This window comes from Pelophylax lessonae (genome assembly GCF_965119305.1).
Source record: "Pelophylax lessonae genome assembly, chromosome: 6".
NCBI lineage: Eukaryota > Metazoa > Chordata > Amphibia > Anura > Ranidae > Pelophylax > Pelophylax lessonae.
Window position 1 is genome coordinate 185783554 of NC_138773.1, and position 18865 is coordinate 185802418.

At 42.3% G+C, this 18865-nt stretch overlaps 1 protein-coding gene across 1 annotated transcript in view; it reads left to right on the forward strand.

The window, feature by feature from the left end:
* The window catches only part of TRPM2 (transient receptor potential cation channel subfamily M member 2), a 349568-nt gene that overhangs the window by 241356 nt on the left and 89347 nt on the right, over nt 1–18865 (forward strand). Inside the window, exon 20 of the mRNA XM_082260372.1 lies at nt 10779–10911. Within this exon, the coding sequence (XP_082116498.1) occupies nt 10779–10911 (133 nt within the window). The remainder of the gene's footprint in view (nt 1–10778; nt 10912–18865) is intronic.

An 18865-nucleotide genomic window follows, 5' to 3' on the forward strand; every position in this document is an offset into this window, starting at 1 on the left:
GATCCTGTCCGTGAAATCCGGATGGATGGAAACCCTATTTTACATTCGTCCAGGGGATCGGGTCGGATGGGATCGGATGAGAGCAGACAGGCAGTCCGCTCACATCCGATTCCCCTATAGAGAGCAACGGGGTTCTGACACCTCCCTCTCCACACACAGAGCTGTCACCTGCCTGCTCAGCGGGGATCGGAGGATCAATCCCCCGCTGAGCAGCATGGAGTCCGCCGACGGAGGCGGACCGTGTGAAAGGAGCCTAACAGACAATTATTATGCAATATAAACATTTACTCTCATTTTATCACTTTGCAAGACTCCAGTTAGGCCAAATCTTGAGAATGAAGTCCAGTTTTGGTCACTAAACTTTAGGAAGGATGTCCTTGAACTGGAAAGAGTCCAGGGAATGGCAACAAAGCTAATAAGAGGGCTGGAGGACCTTAGTTATTAGGAATGATTACAAACATTAAACTTGTTCTCCCTGGATAAGAGACGCTTAAGAGGGTATATAATCACAATATACAATTCTGGTGACTCTAGCATTGGGAGGAAACTAGATATTCTTAGATCACTTAAGCAGACAAGCAGCCACACAATGAAGGTGGACGAGAAGCGGTTCAATCTTAAATTGTGTAAGAGTTTTTTTACTGTTAGAGCAATAGAGACGTGGAAATCCCTTCCACAGTTGGTTGTGTCAACGGAGAGGATAAAAAAATTCAAAAAACATTTAGATGTGTTTTTTAAATGAACACAATGTACAGGGATATAGTCATATCAGCACATCAGCGAGCGAGCATAGAGTGCAGCAAGAGCACGGTAAACATGGAAGAAGAGAAAAAAATGGCAGGGGTGGCGAAGACATGTATACTTGCATGTTATAGTAAAAACCTGCCTGGTAATCTCCCCAATTTGGCTCTGCTTTAATCATGTGCAGGGAAAAATCTTTTTTCATTTTTGTTCATTGACAGACATAGCTCCATATCTTTTTTCACCCTTGGGTTATGCTGCTCTCCATAGAAGTCGGAAACTAGGCGGAAAAATATTGACTACACCCATAGGGCAGTCCTAGAGGCATACTCCCACTTCCTGCTATAGGTCTTCAGTTTTTTTCTGCCTAGTCAGGAGTAAGGACCTTGTTCCTTGCTGGGATCTCTGGTCCTGGCATTTTTTCCTTTTTAAACTGAATTTTTTTCTTTTATTATTTTCTGAACTACAATCAAGTCTGTTCCAGTGAGAACTACAATCAACTGCTGGACTGAGCCACGCACTGGATATCTTAGAGTCTTACGATCTTCCCAGTCCGGCCAGCGTGCGTGACCCGACTGTAGCTCAGCTCTAGGTCGCCTGTGACACTGAACAGTGAACGGGGCTTGCCGGCGAGTTAAACGTCTCGGGAGGATGCATAGCCCTATTCACGACCTGTGTCACAGCGTACCTCTGGCCCACAGCACCCCCATTCAAAGATGGTGCAGTGGTCTGCCCAGAGTGGTGCCCGATCAGTTCCAAGGTGTGGTGAGTAGTGTCCCCCCTCTCCTCTGGTGAAGGGTGGATGCGGGCCCCTCCCCGGGTTAGTAGGCCCCCATATGTCCTTCCTTCTCAAATGGTGCCCCCCCTCACTAATGGGGTCCCCCTGCACAAATGCCCTCACCACTCCCCCCCCCAGGTTGGCCAGACTATTTACATGTTTGGGGGTTAAGTGGCGATGGGGCTGGAGGGGGAGGCAGCGCGCTGCCGGCTACTCAGTTAGCGATTTTCTGGAAAATCTGTCCTGGTGGGGGTCCCTGCCAGGGCCCCCCTTGCTGACTGCATGTACCTGAGGGTCCAGTTGGGGTCCCAGTAGTCACGCAGGCGCCGCATAACGCCGCCATTTTGCTGTGGATGGCTGCTATTGATCTCGGCGGCCATGATTGTGTAGCTCAGCAGCCGTGTTTTGGTAGTTCCCCATTGAAATCAATGCGGTGGCCATTTTCTTGTAGTCTGGAGAGAGGTGATTCAGCTGTGGACCTCTAGTGGCATTCCTCTTCCTCTCTGATCGCAGCACGGCAGGCAGCTGGGCGTTCTGGGTCCCTCCTGAGTCTGTGGTGGTGAGTCCCTGCAGGTCTGCAAGCTCCCTCTATCTGCTATAGCAGCCCTTTTCGTGCGCTGGGACCTGTGGTGCCACTAGTGCAGTGGTGGGGGGGGGTTTACAATGATTTGTTTTTTTTTCCCAGATTTTGCTGGCGGTCCCCGAATTAACCATGGAGTCCCTGGCACACGTGTCACCACCTGATCCACTCTTAGAAGCTTTGGGACCCTCTGGGTCTCAGTCCGACCTGGTGGCCATGACAGCGGTCCTCCAGTCACTGTTGTCAAAAGTTGATATGACCCTTCAACATAGGCCTGGCAAAAAGCCTCCCCCCACCTTCACCTGCGTCCTGTGTCTCCTCAGATTCTGATGTTAATTTGGCAACTGCGGACACGAGTCACCCTACCGGTGATCTGACAGTGAGGATGAATCCTCTCCCACTACAGCCGCGCATTAAAGGTGCTTGTGGAGGCACTGAATGTATCAGTGCTGGAAACTTTAAAGTTTGAAGACCCAAAGGTATTTCCCTTTCCTGCCTTTTTCGACGATATTGCAGCAAGTCAGTTGGGTTCCCCAATACGCATGGTCAGAATATCTAAGTGTTTCGCTAGGAGGTATCCTTTTGTAACTGGACTACCTGGGCCTGACTCTGGATTCAGCCTCAGCCAGGAGTCAAAAATTCTGAAGTTGCAGCATGCGATTCGGCTCCTGTTATCCAACCGGCAGTCACCTCTCAGGACTTGTATGCAAGTGCTGGGCTTGATGATCTTCACCTTCGAGGCAGTTCCATTCGCTCAGTTCCATACCAGACTTCTGCAAAAGGAGATTCCTTCCAAATGGGACAAGAATCCACAGTCCCTAGACAATCTGATCCTGTTTAGCCGGGGTACGAGGGGGTCCTTGATATGGTGGCTCCACTCCCCGACGCTTTGACAGGGAAAACCCTTTCTTCCCCTGTATTGGATGGTGGTTACCATGGATGCCAGCCTGTCCGGGTGGGAAGGTGTCTTAAGCACATATCCGGCTCAAGGGGCTTGGACTCGGAAGGAGTTCAGTCTGCCAATCAATGTCCTGGAGATTCGGGCGATCAGGCTTTGCCTGTCGCTCTGGATGGATCTGCGAGGGCGCCCGCTAAGGATTCAATCGGACAACGCCATGGCTGTGGCATATGTCAATCACCAAGAGGGTACCAAAAGTGCCCTGGTGGCCAGAGAGGTTTTGGGCATCCTAAGGTGGGCAGAACGCTTTGTTCCAGCCCTCTCTGCTGTTCACATTCCGGGGGTGGAAAATTGGCAGACGGACTACCTCAGTCGGCAGGCGCTGGATCCGGGCGAATGGTCTCTTCACCGGGGTTTCAACAACTGTGTCTCTGGTGGGAGACTCCTGATGTGGACCTGTTAGCCTCCCGTCTCAACTGGAAGGTTCAGAGGTGGTGGTGCAGGCCTATTCCATCAAGGGTCAGGTTCCTCCTTTCCCTGTTAAGGCACATTCTACGAGGGCCCTTAGTGCCTCCTTCCATCATCAGACGTCAGTGGGCCAGGTTTGCAAGGCGGTCAAAAACAACTGGTTACTGTCCACACCTGTAACTGGTCTCTGCAGCAAGGGCGATGCATATAACAAGACAAAAAGATTTCCAAGCTCTCCTTACCGACCAATCTACGACCAACCGAATTGACCTGTCCAACAGTACGCGTTAAAAACAGGGGTTTAGTTGCACACATTTGCAAATACATGCGTAAGCCACAGAGCCCCGTCAAGGCACCCCATTATCTGTGGTCCTAACTCTAAATTCTGAGAGTCTACAACAATGGAAGCACATGCATTTAATGGACAGGTGTTGGACAGATATACCTGAAGGGAGCCCACCCCTTCTTAAAGGCACAGGGGCACACTGAACATCCAGCCTATTGCACAATGGCAGCAAAGATGTCAGTGCGTTGCCTGGTCAATATAGTCTATAACAAAAACAACTGCTTACTGTCCACACCTGTAACTGGTCTCTGCAGCAGAGGAGCATTGGAAGGGCGATGCATATAACGAGACAAAAAGATTTCCAAGCTCTCCTTACCGACCAATCTGCGACCAACCGAATTGACCTGTCCAACAGTACGTGTTAAAAACAGGGGTTTAGTTGCACACATTTGCAAATACATGCGTAAGCCACAGAGCCCCGTCAAGGCAAACCATTATCTGTGGTCCTAACTCTAAATTCTGAGAGTCTACAACAATGGAAGCACATGCATTTAATGGACAGGTGTAGGACAGATATACCTGAAGGGAGCCCACCCCTTCTTAAAGGCACAGGGGCACACTGAACATCCAGCCTATTGCACAATGGCAGCAAGGATGTCAGTGCGTTGCCTGGTCAATATAGTCTATGACCTGCAAGGCGGTCACCTGGTTGTCTGTGCACACATTCACAAAGTTTTACAAGGTGGATGTACTTGCATCTGCGGATGCTGCTTTTGGCCGCAAAGTTTTGCAGACTGCTGTAGCAGAGGCTCCTGCCTCATGAGGGTGTATTTTTCTTTGGTAGGTGAGCTCCAGTTGTTCCCCGTCGAGCTCCTGGTCTATCTGGTTGACCACATTTAGCCCTTCTGGGAAACATGTTTATTGCTGTGTTTTTTCCACCCCTCATATTGACACTGCTTTGGGACATCCCAAGGGTCAAAGAAGATATGGAGCTGTGTCCGTCAATCAAGGAAAGAGAAAACTGGATTTTTGTCTTACTGTAAAACCCTTTTTTCTGATGTTCATTGATGGACACAGCACCCACCCCTCTGTTGAGTTGGGTTTTGTATTCTTCTGACACTGCTTTTTACTAAACTGAAGGCCTATAGCAGGAAGTGGAAGTATACCCCCTAGGACTGCCTTATGGGCGTAGTCCTACTCCTAACCCAAGGGTTAAAGAAGATATGGAGCTGTGTCTGTCAATGAACATCAGAGAAAAGTATTTTTTACGGTAAGACAAAAATCAAGTTTTTTTTTACATTTTTTTCCCATTTACATCATTAGGTGTTCAAAGTGAAAACAACCTCACATTATTCACTTTGCTAAATATTTCTATTCTTTTTAGTAAATGAACCCCAATATGTTCTTGAATACTGTGCATACAGTGCCTTATGATTTTCAACATTTGGTTATGTTACAACCAAAAACATAAATTTATTTTATTGGGATTTTATGTGATTTACCAAGACAAATTGGCACATAAATGTGAAGTGGAAGGAAAATGATAAATGGTTTTCAAAATGTTTTACAAATAAATATCTGAAAAGTGTGGCGTGCATTTGTATTCAGACTCCCTGAGTCAATACTTTGTAGAACCACCTTTCGCTGCAATTACAGCTGCAAGTCTTTTTGGGTATGTCTCTACTAGCTTTGCACGTCTAGAAAGTGAATTTTTTGCCCATTCTTCTTTGAAAAATAGCTCAAGCTCTGTCAGATTGGATGGAGAGCGTCTGTGAACAGCAATTTTCAAGTCTTGCCACAAATTCTCATCTGGATTTTGGTCTGGACTTTGACTGGGCCATTCTAACACATGAATATGCTTTGATCCAAACCATTCTATTGTGACTCTGGCTGTGAGTTTAGTTTTGTTTTCCTGCTGGAAGGTGAACCTCCGACCTAGACTCGAGTCTTTTGCAGACTCTAACAGATTTTCTTCTAAGATTGCCCTGTATTTGGCTCCATCCATCTTCCCACCAACTCTGACCAGCTTCCCTGTCCCTGCTAAAGAAAAGGATCCCCACAGCATGATGCTGCCACCACCATGTTTCACGGTGGGGGTGGTGTGTTCAGAGGGATGTGCAATGTTAGTTTTCCGCCACACATAGCGTTTTGCTTTTAGGCCAAAAAGTTCAACAGAGCGCCTTCTTCCCCGTTTACTGTGTCCCCCACATGGCTTCCTGCAAACTGCAAACAGGACTTCCTATGGCTTTCTTACAACAATGGTTTTCTTCTTGCCACACTTCCATAAAGGCCAGATTTGTGGAGTGCATGGCATGACTAATAGTTGTCCTGTGCACAGATTCTCCCACCTAAGCTGTGGATCTCTACAGCTCCTCTTGACTGCTTCTCTAAATAATGCTCTCCTTGCCTGGCCTGTCAGTTTAGGTGGATGGCCATGTCTTAGTATGTTTGCATTTGTAAAAGACAACAAAAATAAGAGAAGGGCGCACTAACTGACGTGCAATTCTATTCTAATAATATATTAAAAGATAAAAAATGTCACACGTGATACTCACAAACGCATGTTGTATATGCACATGTCAAAGCACAATATAAACAAGTTGCCTCTAGGACTGCTCCAATGATGCAAGGAGACCAGATGGTGTCCGTGATGGCTAGGCTGACACGTTTCAAAGGAGAGCACTCTTCCTCAGAGCCAAAAGAACAAATAACCCACCATACGTTTATATCTACAATCTGGACCACCTTCATTGATAGCTCCCACCACTCCTACGTCACTGGTGGGGTGTGTTACTCCAGAATCCAATCACAGATCAACATTCACCCTCTGCGACAGGAAATAACATGAAATATACATGCAATATAACAGCTTGCAGTACATACATAACACATGTATATACAGTTTCTCACAAAAGTGATTACACCCCTCACATTTTTGTAAAAAATTTAATATTTTAATGTAACAACACTGAAGAAATGACACTTTGCTACAATGTAAAGTAGTGAGTGTACAGCTTGTATAATGGTGTAAATTTGCTATTTCTTCAAAATAACTCAACACACAGCCATTAATATCTAAACAGCTGGCAACAAAAGTGAGCACACTCCTAAGTTAAAATGTCCAAATTGGGCCCATAGTGTCAATATTTTGTGTGGCCACCATTATTTTCCAGCACTGCCTTAATCCTCTTGGGCATGGAGTTCACCAGAGCTTCACAGGTTGTCACTCCTCTATGAAGACATCACAGAGCTGGTGGATGTTAGAGACCTTGCGCTTTTGCACCTTTTGTTTGAGGGTGTTTCAAAGATGCTTAATAGGGTTTAGGTGTGGAGACGCTTGTCCAGTCCATCACCTTTACCCCAGCTTCTTTAGCAAGGTAGTGGTCATCTTGGAGGTGTAGTGCCAAATACCAGCGCAAACAGGTATAGTGGTAAAATATCAAATAGGTGGAAAACCAAATAAGTATCACTCATAAATTAAAGTGCAATATGCAATGTGCAATTATATACCAAATACATATAAAAGTGAAAATAATATCCCCCTCTCGGGGTGTTATTAACGGAAATGCAAGACCACTAATAGTTCAATAAATGTGCTAATAATTGCGTGCAACAGTCCACATATATTCCACAGAAAGTCCCAATGTAAAGTGCTTAAGTGCTGAAAACGCAGTGCAAAAGCATGCCTTTATCCAGTGCAGTGAGACAATGGTGACAGTCCGCCCCCTGTGGATGTTCCACTTACCGGACTAAGTTGACTCCATAAGCCATATAGCCTAAAAAGGTCAAATAGAGCTGGTGTCCCAGTAAGGAACATTGGTGTATTCTTGGGGTTAGTAGCCAATGGTCCCTGTAGTCCTTATTGCTCCAATCGCATATAGGAGAAAGGAGAGACCCCACAATAGTGTAATTCTGATAACACTTTAATGGTAGTTAAAAACAATAATTACACTCACATTTGTTGAGATGTATTGAGGCAAAAAGACAAATACGTCTTTGAAAATGCCCGGAAGGGGAGGGCGAAACGCGTCAACGCAATTTCCGGTCTACGGACATCGGCACGTCACTTCCGGCACGGGTGGAACGCAAACCGGGACCAGGCGCCATCCCGAGAGCATCCACAGCCAGGAAGACTTTTAGACCCGCCTGATTCGTCTTTTTGCCTCAATACATCTCAACAAATGTGACTTGACTGTAGGCAAGACATACTTGTCTGTGTTCTCCTTACCTGGTTGCCGCCACACACGCTTGACACTATCTGAACCAAATAAGTTTATCTTGGTGTCATCAGACCACAGGACATGGTTCCAGTAATCCATGTCCTTAGTCTGCTTGTCTTCAGCAAACTGTTTGCGGGCTTTCTTGCGCATCATATTTAGAAGAGCCTTCCTTCTGGGACAACAGCCATGCAGACTAATTTGATGCAGTGTGCGGCGTATGGTCTGAGCACTGACAGACTGACCCCACACCCCTTTAACCTCTGCAGCAATGCTGGCAGCACTCATACGTCTATTCCCCAAAGGCAACCTCTAGATATGACGCCGAGCACATGTACACAACTCCTTTGGTCGACCATGACAAGACCTGTTCTGAGTGGAACCTGTCCTGTTAAACCACTGTATAGTCTTGGCCACTGTGCTGCAGCTCAGTTTCAGGGTCTTGACAATCTTCTTTATGTAGAGCAACTATTTTTTTTTTCAGATCCTCAGAGAGTTCTTTGCCATGAGGTGCCATGTTGAAATTCCAGTAACCAGTATGAGAGAGTGAGAGCGATAACACCAAATTTAACACACCTGCTCCCCATTCACACCTGAGACCTTGTAACACTAACGAGTCACATGACACTGGGGAGGGAAAATGGCTAATTGGGCCCAATTTAGACATTTCCACTTAGGGGTGTACTCACTTTTGTTGCAAGCGGTTTAGACATTAATGGCTGTGTGTTAAGATATTTTGAGGGGACAGCACATTTACACTGTTATACAAGCTGTACACTCACTACTTTACATTGTAGCAAAGTGTAATTTCCTCAGTATTGTCACATGAAAAGATATAATAAAATATTTACAAAAATGTGAGGGGTGTACGCACTTTTTTGAGATACTGTATTTGTGTGTGTGTATATGTGTATATATATATATATATATACATATACACACACACATGCAGTATATACATCTTGATCATTGTTCCTACACTTCAAGCCACAGCCAATCACAGTAAGAATCACGCCCCTAGAGACACACACCCCCCCTCCCTCTCAAATAAAGTTAACCCCTTCACTACCAGTGTCATTTTGCAGTAACAGTGCATATGTATAGCACTGATTACTGCAGTAATGTCACTGGTAACCCCAAAAGTGTCAAAAATGTCAGTCAAGGGTCCGATCTGTCCGCCGCAATGTCGCAGTACCGCAAAAAAAATTGCAGATCGCCGCCATTATGCGTTAAAAAAAAAAAAACACCAAAAATGACAGAAATCTTTCCCTTAGTTAGCAATAACTTTTGCGCAAACCAATCAAAATACGCTTTTTGCGATTTTTTTACCAAACATATGTAGCAGAAAACAAATTGGCCAAAAATGTTAAAAAAATTTGATTTTTACATTTTTTTGGGGGGAATTCCATATAAAAAAATGTGAAAAATATTGTTTTTGCAAAATGTACGCTCTTTTTTTGTTTATAGCGCAAAAAGTAAAAATCGCACAGATGATCAAATACCACCAAAAGAAAGCTCTGTTTGTGGGAAAAAAAGGACGTCAAATTAGTTTAGGTACAGCGTCGCACGACTGCGCAATTGTCCGTTAAATTCACGCAGTAAAAAAATCGCAAAAAAAAAACCCTGGTCAGGAAGGGGGTAAAATCTTCCGGGGCTTAAGTGGTTAAAGCAAATATAATATATATTATATTATAATATAAAATTCCATTATATTAGTAATATAAAGGTGATAAAAAATATATATAAAAGGCCGAAGGAGATGTATCGATACATACAATCTCCAACATGGTCTAACGTCCACCTCTCTACAGGAATAATAATACATTGTAATGGAATTGCACTAGGTCGGTGCGTCCATCTCTTGTTTTCTTTGTCTTTTAGCACTTTTGGATACCCATGGTCCTGAGAGGGCAGCAAGACCCTAGGCGTTGTCAACAAAGTTTAAGACACACTTGCTTCCCTTGAGCATAACACTTGAGCACAGGAGTGTTACTTTCTTAGGTTTGTAGTTGTGCCATACTCTTTCCAGTTTTGTATGATGGATTGAACAGTGCTCCCATGAGATGTTCAAAGCTTAGGATGTTTTTTTATAACCCAACCCTGCTTTAAACTTCTCCACAACTTTATCCCTGACCTGTCTGGTGTGTTCCTTGGCTTTCATGATGCTGTTTGTTCACTAAAGTTCTCTACCAAACCTCTGAGGGCTTCACAGAACAGCTGTATTTATACTGAGATTAAATTACACAAGGTGGACTCTATTTACCAAATAGGTGACTTCTAAAGGAAATTGGTTTCACTAGATTTTAGTTAGGGGTATCAGAGTAAAGGGAGCTGAATACAAATTCATTCCACATTTTTCGGATATTTATATGTAGAAAACTTTGAAAACCCTTAATTATTTTCCTTACACTTCACAATTATGTGCCACTTTGTTTTGGTCTATCACAAAAAGATTCCAATAAAATGCATTTACGTTTTTTGTTGTAACATGACAAAATGTGGAAAATATCAAGGCACTGTATATAACAACCTGCTGGTTTGGAAGTTGCAGTAAATACGTATTTAAAGATGGCTTTCTTTGGAACTTTAACATTTACAAAAATCTCACTGCCTGACTTCTTCAGAGCTTTCAGGCATCATGTGGTTTTATGTTTGTTGTGACCTACAGAGCCATCAAATCTGAATGGACCTAGCCTTTATCCTATGGCTTTAAAGCTTTACATTACAAAACTTATTACAATAATGTAAGTCAATTCAGTTTACAAAAAAAAAAAAAAATGATGTGCTTTACAGGATGTGTTCTTTTATAGGTTAATTCCAGCAACATTTTATCCTGGAAGAATAATTTTGTCATTGGATTTTGTGATTTTCTGTTTACGTCTCATGCATATTTTTACCATCAGCAAAACCCTTGGACCTAAAATCATAATTGTTAAAAGAATGGTAAGTAAAATATTGATTAAAATGTATTTAACCACATTCAAATATAATAAAGTTAGGTAAGACTATTTTAAAACACCCCATCTTTGCTATTTATAATGTTACACAGTTTAATTAAAGGATATCTGTCAAGACAAGTACGGTACCTGAGCCTGCAAGAGTACATTGAATAATAATTAGTCATGCTTTCTACTTCCATGGGAGTGAAGATTAATCTGACCATGTAATAAAAATGAATGCATGGTACAGCTTTCATGAATATTTATCCTCAGTGTCTGATCACAGAGAAGTGTCTTGTGCTTTGGCTATGTATGCAGATATTTTTCAGTTTTATTGCAAAAATGAAGGAGGATTAAAATAGAACTGCAGCTAATATGTGTTACCACTGTGCTTTAAGAAGGGAAAGCTTTACAGCTCTCCCTGGTTTGCATTGCTGTCTCTGTCCCGTGTGTGGCTATTTCCCCTCATCATCCCAAGAAGGTTAGTGCAAAAATCCTATTTCATATACTGTTGTAAAAAAAAAAAAAACGAATTTAGACCTTACTGCCCTTTGGAGGGAAGTTTACTTTTTTTTGTGTTAGCAATAAGAGTACTGTGGCCTAAAAGGTGTAGGCCCCTTTAACCCCATTTTTTTTTACAGTTCCTTGGGTTCCTAGACACACCCAGGAAAATAACTTCCTCAGCTTTCCTTGCTCAGCAGCTCAGAGAGGGCACACCAGATAAGGCACAGATAGCAAATGATCTGCAGCCAGATGAGTGGCCCTCCACTGTCAGAACCAGGCAGCGTGCAGGCAACTAAACCTAATAGCATGCGGCTTCTCCAAAAGCCTACGGTAGCTACTGTGGAGAGCCTCTCCTCAATTGCTACCAGAGTTCTCCAGTTCATGTGAGTGGTCCTTTGCCCTTGGGCCTCGGAACCCTCCAGCTGTTCACCTGTGTTACCCGAGTGACCCTGGACTTTATTAAGAGGGATGTTTATGCACATAATTGCAAGCAGCTGTTTGTGTTCTAAACTGTTTTGATGTAGTACTGATTCTCAGCTAAACTTTCTGTTTTTATATTGTCTTCTAGAGAGAATGTTACTGCATATTACTCTGAGTACATGTTTGTGCAGCTTTGATAATGTGTTTTGTTTTATTCTGCAGTGTGTGCATGCTCTTTGCCATACTGAACCTGTTTTACAATATTGCTTCTTGCACCTGTATAGTAAACTGCAAGTTACCTATTCTGTTAAAGTACATTTTTGTGAAAGCGTACAATTGTGTATTTACCAGTCAAGGCTAAGGTAATTTTACTGCTCTTCTCAGGCTGCTACAATGCAGTAGGTTTGATTTAGTTGTAGATGCTGTTAGGAAAAGTTTGAAAACTATGTTCTTTTTGCAAAGTAAATATTAAAGCAATAATAAACCAAAAATGTAATATTTTTCAGCTTACCGATCATTATATGTGATGGCTGCATCTGTTTTCTTCTTTACCTCTGTTTTCACCTAGCAGTCTTGCCAGTAACACACCTCCTGTATTAGAGTGCATTCACTCTGGATGAAAGAGAACAGGGGGCACCTTTGGACAGCAACACTGTTAATCTGGGGGGTGGAGAGTGTTGGATATACTAGCAGATTTAAATACACTAAAATTGAAGCCAAACGCCAGCGTACACTTTATAAGAAGTTACAGCAAACTGTTTTTTTTTCCTTTTGGGAAAAAGGTTTTACACAAAAATGTAAAATAAAAGATGATCATTGTAAGCACCCTTGCCAATGTTAAATGGCTTGTCCTATCTCTGTAACTGACACATTCTGCTGGAGAGCTTGTTCTTTTGAAAAACAACAGACTTACTGGTTGGATCACCAGGTAAAAATAAAAGAAAGAAAGCCTAAAAAAGAAAAACATCCATCACATCAAAGAATTAGTAAGCTGCAATATAATAAATGTTTGCTTTTGGGTTTAATACCACTTCTAACCACTTCTCACCCAGCCTATTGTAAAATGACAGCTGGATGGGATGTTCATAATTCTGGGTGGACATCATATGACATCCTGCTGGTGCGGGCCTCGCGCAGCCCCCAGAGGCCACAGTGCGGCACAATCTGTCAACGGCTGTGTCCACCAGACACAGCTGATAACTGATCAGTGTGCCAGCCCGCTGCGGGTACCATGTGATCTATTTAACCAATCACAGCAGATCACATGACAATTGTAAACAATGGATGGCTTCCTTTCATGCTATCCATTGTGTACAATTGTGTTGCTAGCTGTGATTGGTCCCTGTGATCACATAGTACAGACAGGGCAAAACACAGCCCATCTGTACCATATGATTAGCTGTGGCCAATCACAGCTAATCAACACAATGCACACTGAATGAATCAATTTCATAAAGTAAAAAATGGTTGCTTTTTCCAGTGAAACGGAAAACTGGTATAAACTGGCAACCATAACCTGTAAAAAAAAAAAAAAAATCCTGATCACTTCCCCAGAGTAATACAATGTACTGTGGTAACACTGTATTGCTCTGTTCACAGTGTGTAAAAGATCAAAAAGAAAAAAAGTAATATAAAAGAAAAAATATTGTTACAATTTTTTTTTTTTTTACATACTTTTACAAGTCAGTGTCCTTGATCACTATTACACCAGTTATATGATGACGCAGTACTGCACTGGTGACAGTATGTAAAAAAAAATAAAAAAATAGTCTCCCCAAATTAAGACCACCAATTTTGTTACCCACTTTATCACATTCTATCGCTTCATGTAATCGGATTCACAAAAACCCCAAAGTATTCTCTGAGCTGTGACCACTCACCCATCTATTCAATAACCCTATCTTCCCCCGGGCCAAAATATTAGAGCTTTTCAATGGTAGCTAAACAAGGGATTGTTAAGAATAGGCCACTTCTTCAACTCTAAAGGCCCCTTAATCCTTTCACACTGTAAAAGCAAACTTAAAATGCCGAGCACGGAGAAATTCAGATTTCTACAAATAACACACTTTCTCCAGACTCTCTGGTCAGACAACTCAGAACCCCTCAAGATCACACCTTATGAATGTTGGTGCACGGAGGCCCAAGACCAAAGAGTTATTTATGCATCACTAGTGGACAATGGTGAACAGCTGTCCTACGCGGGGGGATGGGAGAAGGACCTGAACAGGGACATGGACCTGGACACCTGGAATCAAATGTTCTACCGATCTTTCAATGGAATTATAAATGTATCAATAATTGAAGCAAATATTAAACTATTTACGCACTGGTATCTTGTTCCAGTACGTCTTACCACAATGTTTCCAAACACGTCATCACTATGCTTCTGAGGATGCGGGCTTCAGGGATCTTTGTTCCATGTATGGTGGACATGTCCCCACATAAGAAACTACTGGAACAAAATATTCCACCAAACCAGGAAGGTCACAGGCCTACAAATCCCTCAAGACCCTCAAATAGCCTTATTAAATAAGAAGGTAGATAATACAACCAGGAGTACACAATCCCTGATATTCTGTATTTTTCTAGGAGCTAAAATCCCCCTGGCTAGGTCCTGGAAACAGCCCTTGATTACCATTCTCGAGATTAAACACAAGATCTCCTGGATTATGTCACAGGAGAAAATGGCTGGAATATTACTGAACAAAGTTGCCAGATATGAGCAGATCTGGGAACCTTGGGCTAATTTCCAATACTTACCCATCTGAACCCCTCTGAGGACCCCACGATTCATAAACAGTGCTGAATATCCTCTTCTTTCCCCCTACAGACCTTTATTCCTTATGCTTCTATTTTGCTATTCTTCTCCCTTAGCCTTTTTATTCCACAATCTTTCCCTGTTCTTTTGTTAGATTGAGGAACAAATGGAATGGGGGCCCATAAGTATTGCAACCACATATTGGTGCATGGACCCTATTCTTAACCTCAACACCTTGATATCACCTCTTACGGGAGATCAAAGATCCCCTGCGAATCAGACCTTCTCCTACAGTATTATTATAGCTACCTACAGTAACCTGGGTTACCCTGACCCCATTTCTCACTACAGGTTTATATCGTTTCACCTAAGACTGCAAACAAGATTGTACTATGTTATGTATCTGTTCACCTGCTTTGCTGTACTTTTGGATCAGTTTTTTTTTTTGATGTTATCAATAAAAAGATTGAAAATAAAAAAATAAAAATAATAATATTTTTTTTAATTTCTTCATTTTCCAAAAACTGTGACAAAACAACTTAAAAAACTCACCATGCCTCTTGCTAAATATTTTTAACTGTCTACTTTCCAAAAAGTGGTCATTTGGGGTTATTTATATTGTCCTGGCATTTATGGGCCTCAAGAAATGAGACAGGCCGTCAGTATATCAGGATTGATCAATTTTCAGATATATACAGCCGTGCTCAAAAGTTTTCATACCCTGGCAGAAATGGTGAAATTGTGGCATTAAAATTGAAACTATGACTGATCATGCCAAAACTCTCTTTTATTTAAGGATAGAGATCATATTTATTTATTATCACATAGTTGTTTTGCTTTTTCTTTTCAACATAAATCTCCCAAATGACCCTGTTCAAAAGTTTACAAACCCTGGAATGTTTGGCTTCAGTATAGACATACAAGGTGACACACACAAGTTAAAATAGCAATTAAAGATTAATTTTCCACATATGTGGCCTTTTAACAAGTTGCCGACCACCCGTCACAGTTTTACTGCGGCAAATTTGCTCCACTGCACGAATTGATGTACCTGTATGTCTGTAGTGCGCAGGGGTAGGGGGTGCAAGTGCGCCCGCCGTCCCCGCAATGATCTGATTTTGGTTCAGATCCAATCAGTCATCAGGTCCAGGCCAATGGTTTTTGGCCTGGACCCAGAGATGTATAGTAACTAAGTAGAACTACTTCACTACTGTACTTAAGTACCGAAATTATCTGTACTTTCCTAGAGTAGAATTTTTTTCTCCTACTTCCACTTTTACTTCACTACATTTTTTCAATGATTTCAATACTTCTACTCCAATATTTTTTTTTTGTGCTGCATAGTTAGTCGTTACAATTATAAAAATTACCACTGCCAGAACAGTAGATGGCAGGTTTCATGAAGCTCGAAACATGTGTATTATCAGCGCATATGAAAATAAATGCTACTGTATGTATAATTAAAAGCTGCATTTGAAATAATAAAACAATATGATGTTCAAACTTTTGACTTCTTTCTTTAATAACTACATAACACAGTACTTGTACTTTTACTTTCAGTACTTGAGTAGCAATTATTTTTTCAAAACTACTGGTACTTTTAATTTCAGTAATTGAGTAGCAAAATTTTTAAAAAAACTACTTGCAATACTTAAGGACAAAAAATGTTGAATACTTTAGTACTTATACTCAAGTCACTTTTTGATCGAGCACTTCCACTTCTACTCAAGTCACTTTTTGATCGAGCACTTGTACTTTTACTCAAGTATGAGTTTTAAGTACTTTATACAACTCTGCCTGGACCTGATGATCGGCTCTGACCAATGGCAGAACCTCCTGTGCCTGTGTAATGTAAACACAGGCACAGGAAATGATGCAATCTTCTCTTCCAGAGCCTTTTTCGGTTCCAGCGTGAGAGGAGAAAACATCAGACAATGAGTACACAAGCACTACACTGACACCAGTACACATAGGCACATTTGTCACCCCTTGATCACCCTCCAGTTAACCCTTTCTCTCCCTGTCACAGTGTCACTATACAGTATACAGATAATTTACTGATCACTGTATTAGTGTCACTTTTGATGCCCGTTAGTGGGAGCGGCAGTTAGTTGTAGTTAGTGTCTGTCCCAGGTAAGTTTAGGGTACCCACCACATATCTCTAATAAAGATTTAACCCCCTTATCACCCCCAGTTAACTCCTTCACTGCCCTGTCACAGTGTTATAGTGTACATATCTTTTTTCTGAACACTGTATTAGTGTCACAGTTTTTTTTTTTTTAATCAGAAAATTTTTTATTGAACAAAAAGAAACAAACACACTTTCCAATGTACAAACAGTGCAATAGCTTACATCAAACAATACATGTCAAGGTCATCCCTGTGCCCCTAGCAATAGTCATTATATCATGAACCAGAAATCCACCCTCTAATCCACCCTCTAATGACATCTTACAGCCAACAATACCCAAACATAACCTGTTAGATGCTCCTAGAAGTTATTGCAAAACTCTGGACGTCACCAGTTCCCCAGGACTCAGCCCAGGCTTGTCCAGCCATAGTGACCATATTTTTTCAAATCTACCCGGGCTTCCCCTATGTTGGTAAATGTACCTTTCCATAATCAAAGTGTTCCCCATGTGTGAAGAGGCCACAGTGGGTGGTGTGGTAGATTTCCATCCCAGGAGGAGCTTACATGCCTGAAATAGAGCTCCAAAAAAGGCTATGCGAACCAACTCCTCCGGAACAACGTCCTCCAGATCCCCCAGGATACAGTGAATTGGGTCTAAGGGAACGGTCACCTGGAACACCTGGTTAAGTGTCCCAAGTATTTCGCTCCAATATCTATGGAGCTTCGGACAGCCCCAGAGTAGATGAATGAGATCACCGCGGTGGTGCCCACATCTGACACACATTGGGTCTGATTGCCCTCCCATCTTATGTAATCTAAACGAGGTATAGTGCACTCAAAGGACAATGTAAAGCTGCGAGACCCTTTCGGCGAGATTAAGAGAACAAATAGTGATAGAAAACAGGGTTTCCTCCCACTGGTAATCTGACAGTGGACCAACCTCCACTTCCCATAGGGATCTCGCCCTGGTGGGGTAAGACTTCAAATGGTGTGCTAAAAGCATTTGATAACATTGTGAGATTATCCAGATTATATTAGTGTCACAGTTGACATCAGTTACAGTTAACATTAGTTAGCATCAGATTGTCCGCCACATATTTAGTAATACATTTTTACCCGTTGATTGTAAGTGACAAACACACAAACACTAAACGCCTCCTTTACTAGTATAGTGTCTAAACAGATCAAACTCTTTGATCAGATCAGAACTACAGTGAATCCGGAAAGTATTAACTGTGCTTTACTTTTTCCACATTTTGTTATGTTACAGCCTTTTTCCCAAATAGATTACATTCAATATTTTTCTTAATATTCTACAAACAATATCCCTTAATGATAATGAAATTAAATCTTTGCAAATGTATTAAAAATAAAATTAAAAATCACATGTACATAAGTATTCAGTGTTTGCAATGACATCCAAAATTGTGCTGAGGTGCATCCCGATTCCACTGATTATCTTTGAGATGTTTCTACAACTTGATTGGAGTCCCCCTGTGGTAAACTCAGTTGATTGGACATGATTTGGAAAGGCCCACACCTATTTATATAAGGTCCCACAGTCAACAGGGCTTTTCAGTGCTAAAACCAAGCCATGAAGTCCAAGGAATTGTCGGTAGACCCTTGAGACAGGATTGTATGGAGGAACAGATCTGGGGCAGGGTACATTTCTGCAGCATTGAAGGTCTCAATGAGCACAGTGGCCTCCATCACCCGTAAATGGGAGAAGTTTGGAACCACCAGGACTCTTACTAGAGTGGGCTGCTCTGCCAAACTGAGCGATTGAGGGGGGAAGGGCCTTAGTCAGTGAGATGACCAAGAACCCAATGGTCACTCTGACAGAGCTCCAGCGTTTCTCTGTGGAGAGAGAAGAACCCTCCAGAGGAACAACCATCTCTGCAGCACTCCACCAATCAGGCCTGTATGGTAGAGTGGCCAGACCGAAGCCACTCCTCAGTAAAAGGCACATGGCAGCCTGCCCAGAGTTTGCCAAAAGGCACCTGAAGGACTCTCAGACCACGAGAAACAAAATTCTCTGGTCTGATGTAACAAGGATTGAACTTTTTGGCCTAAATGGCAAGCGTCATATTTGGAGGAAACCAGGCACCGCTCATCACCTGGCCAATACCATCCCTACAGTGAAGC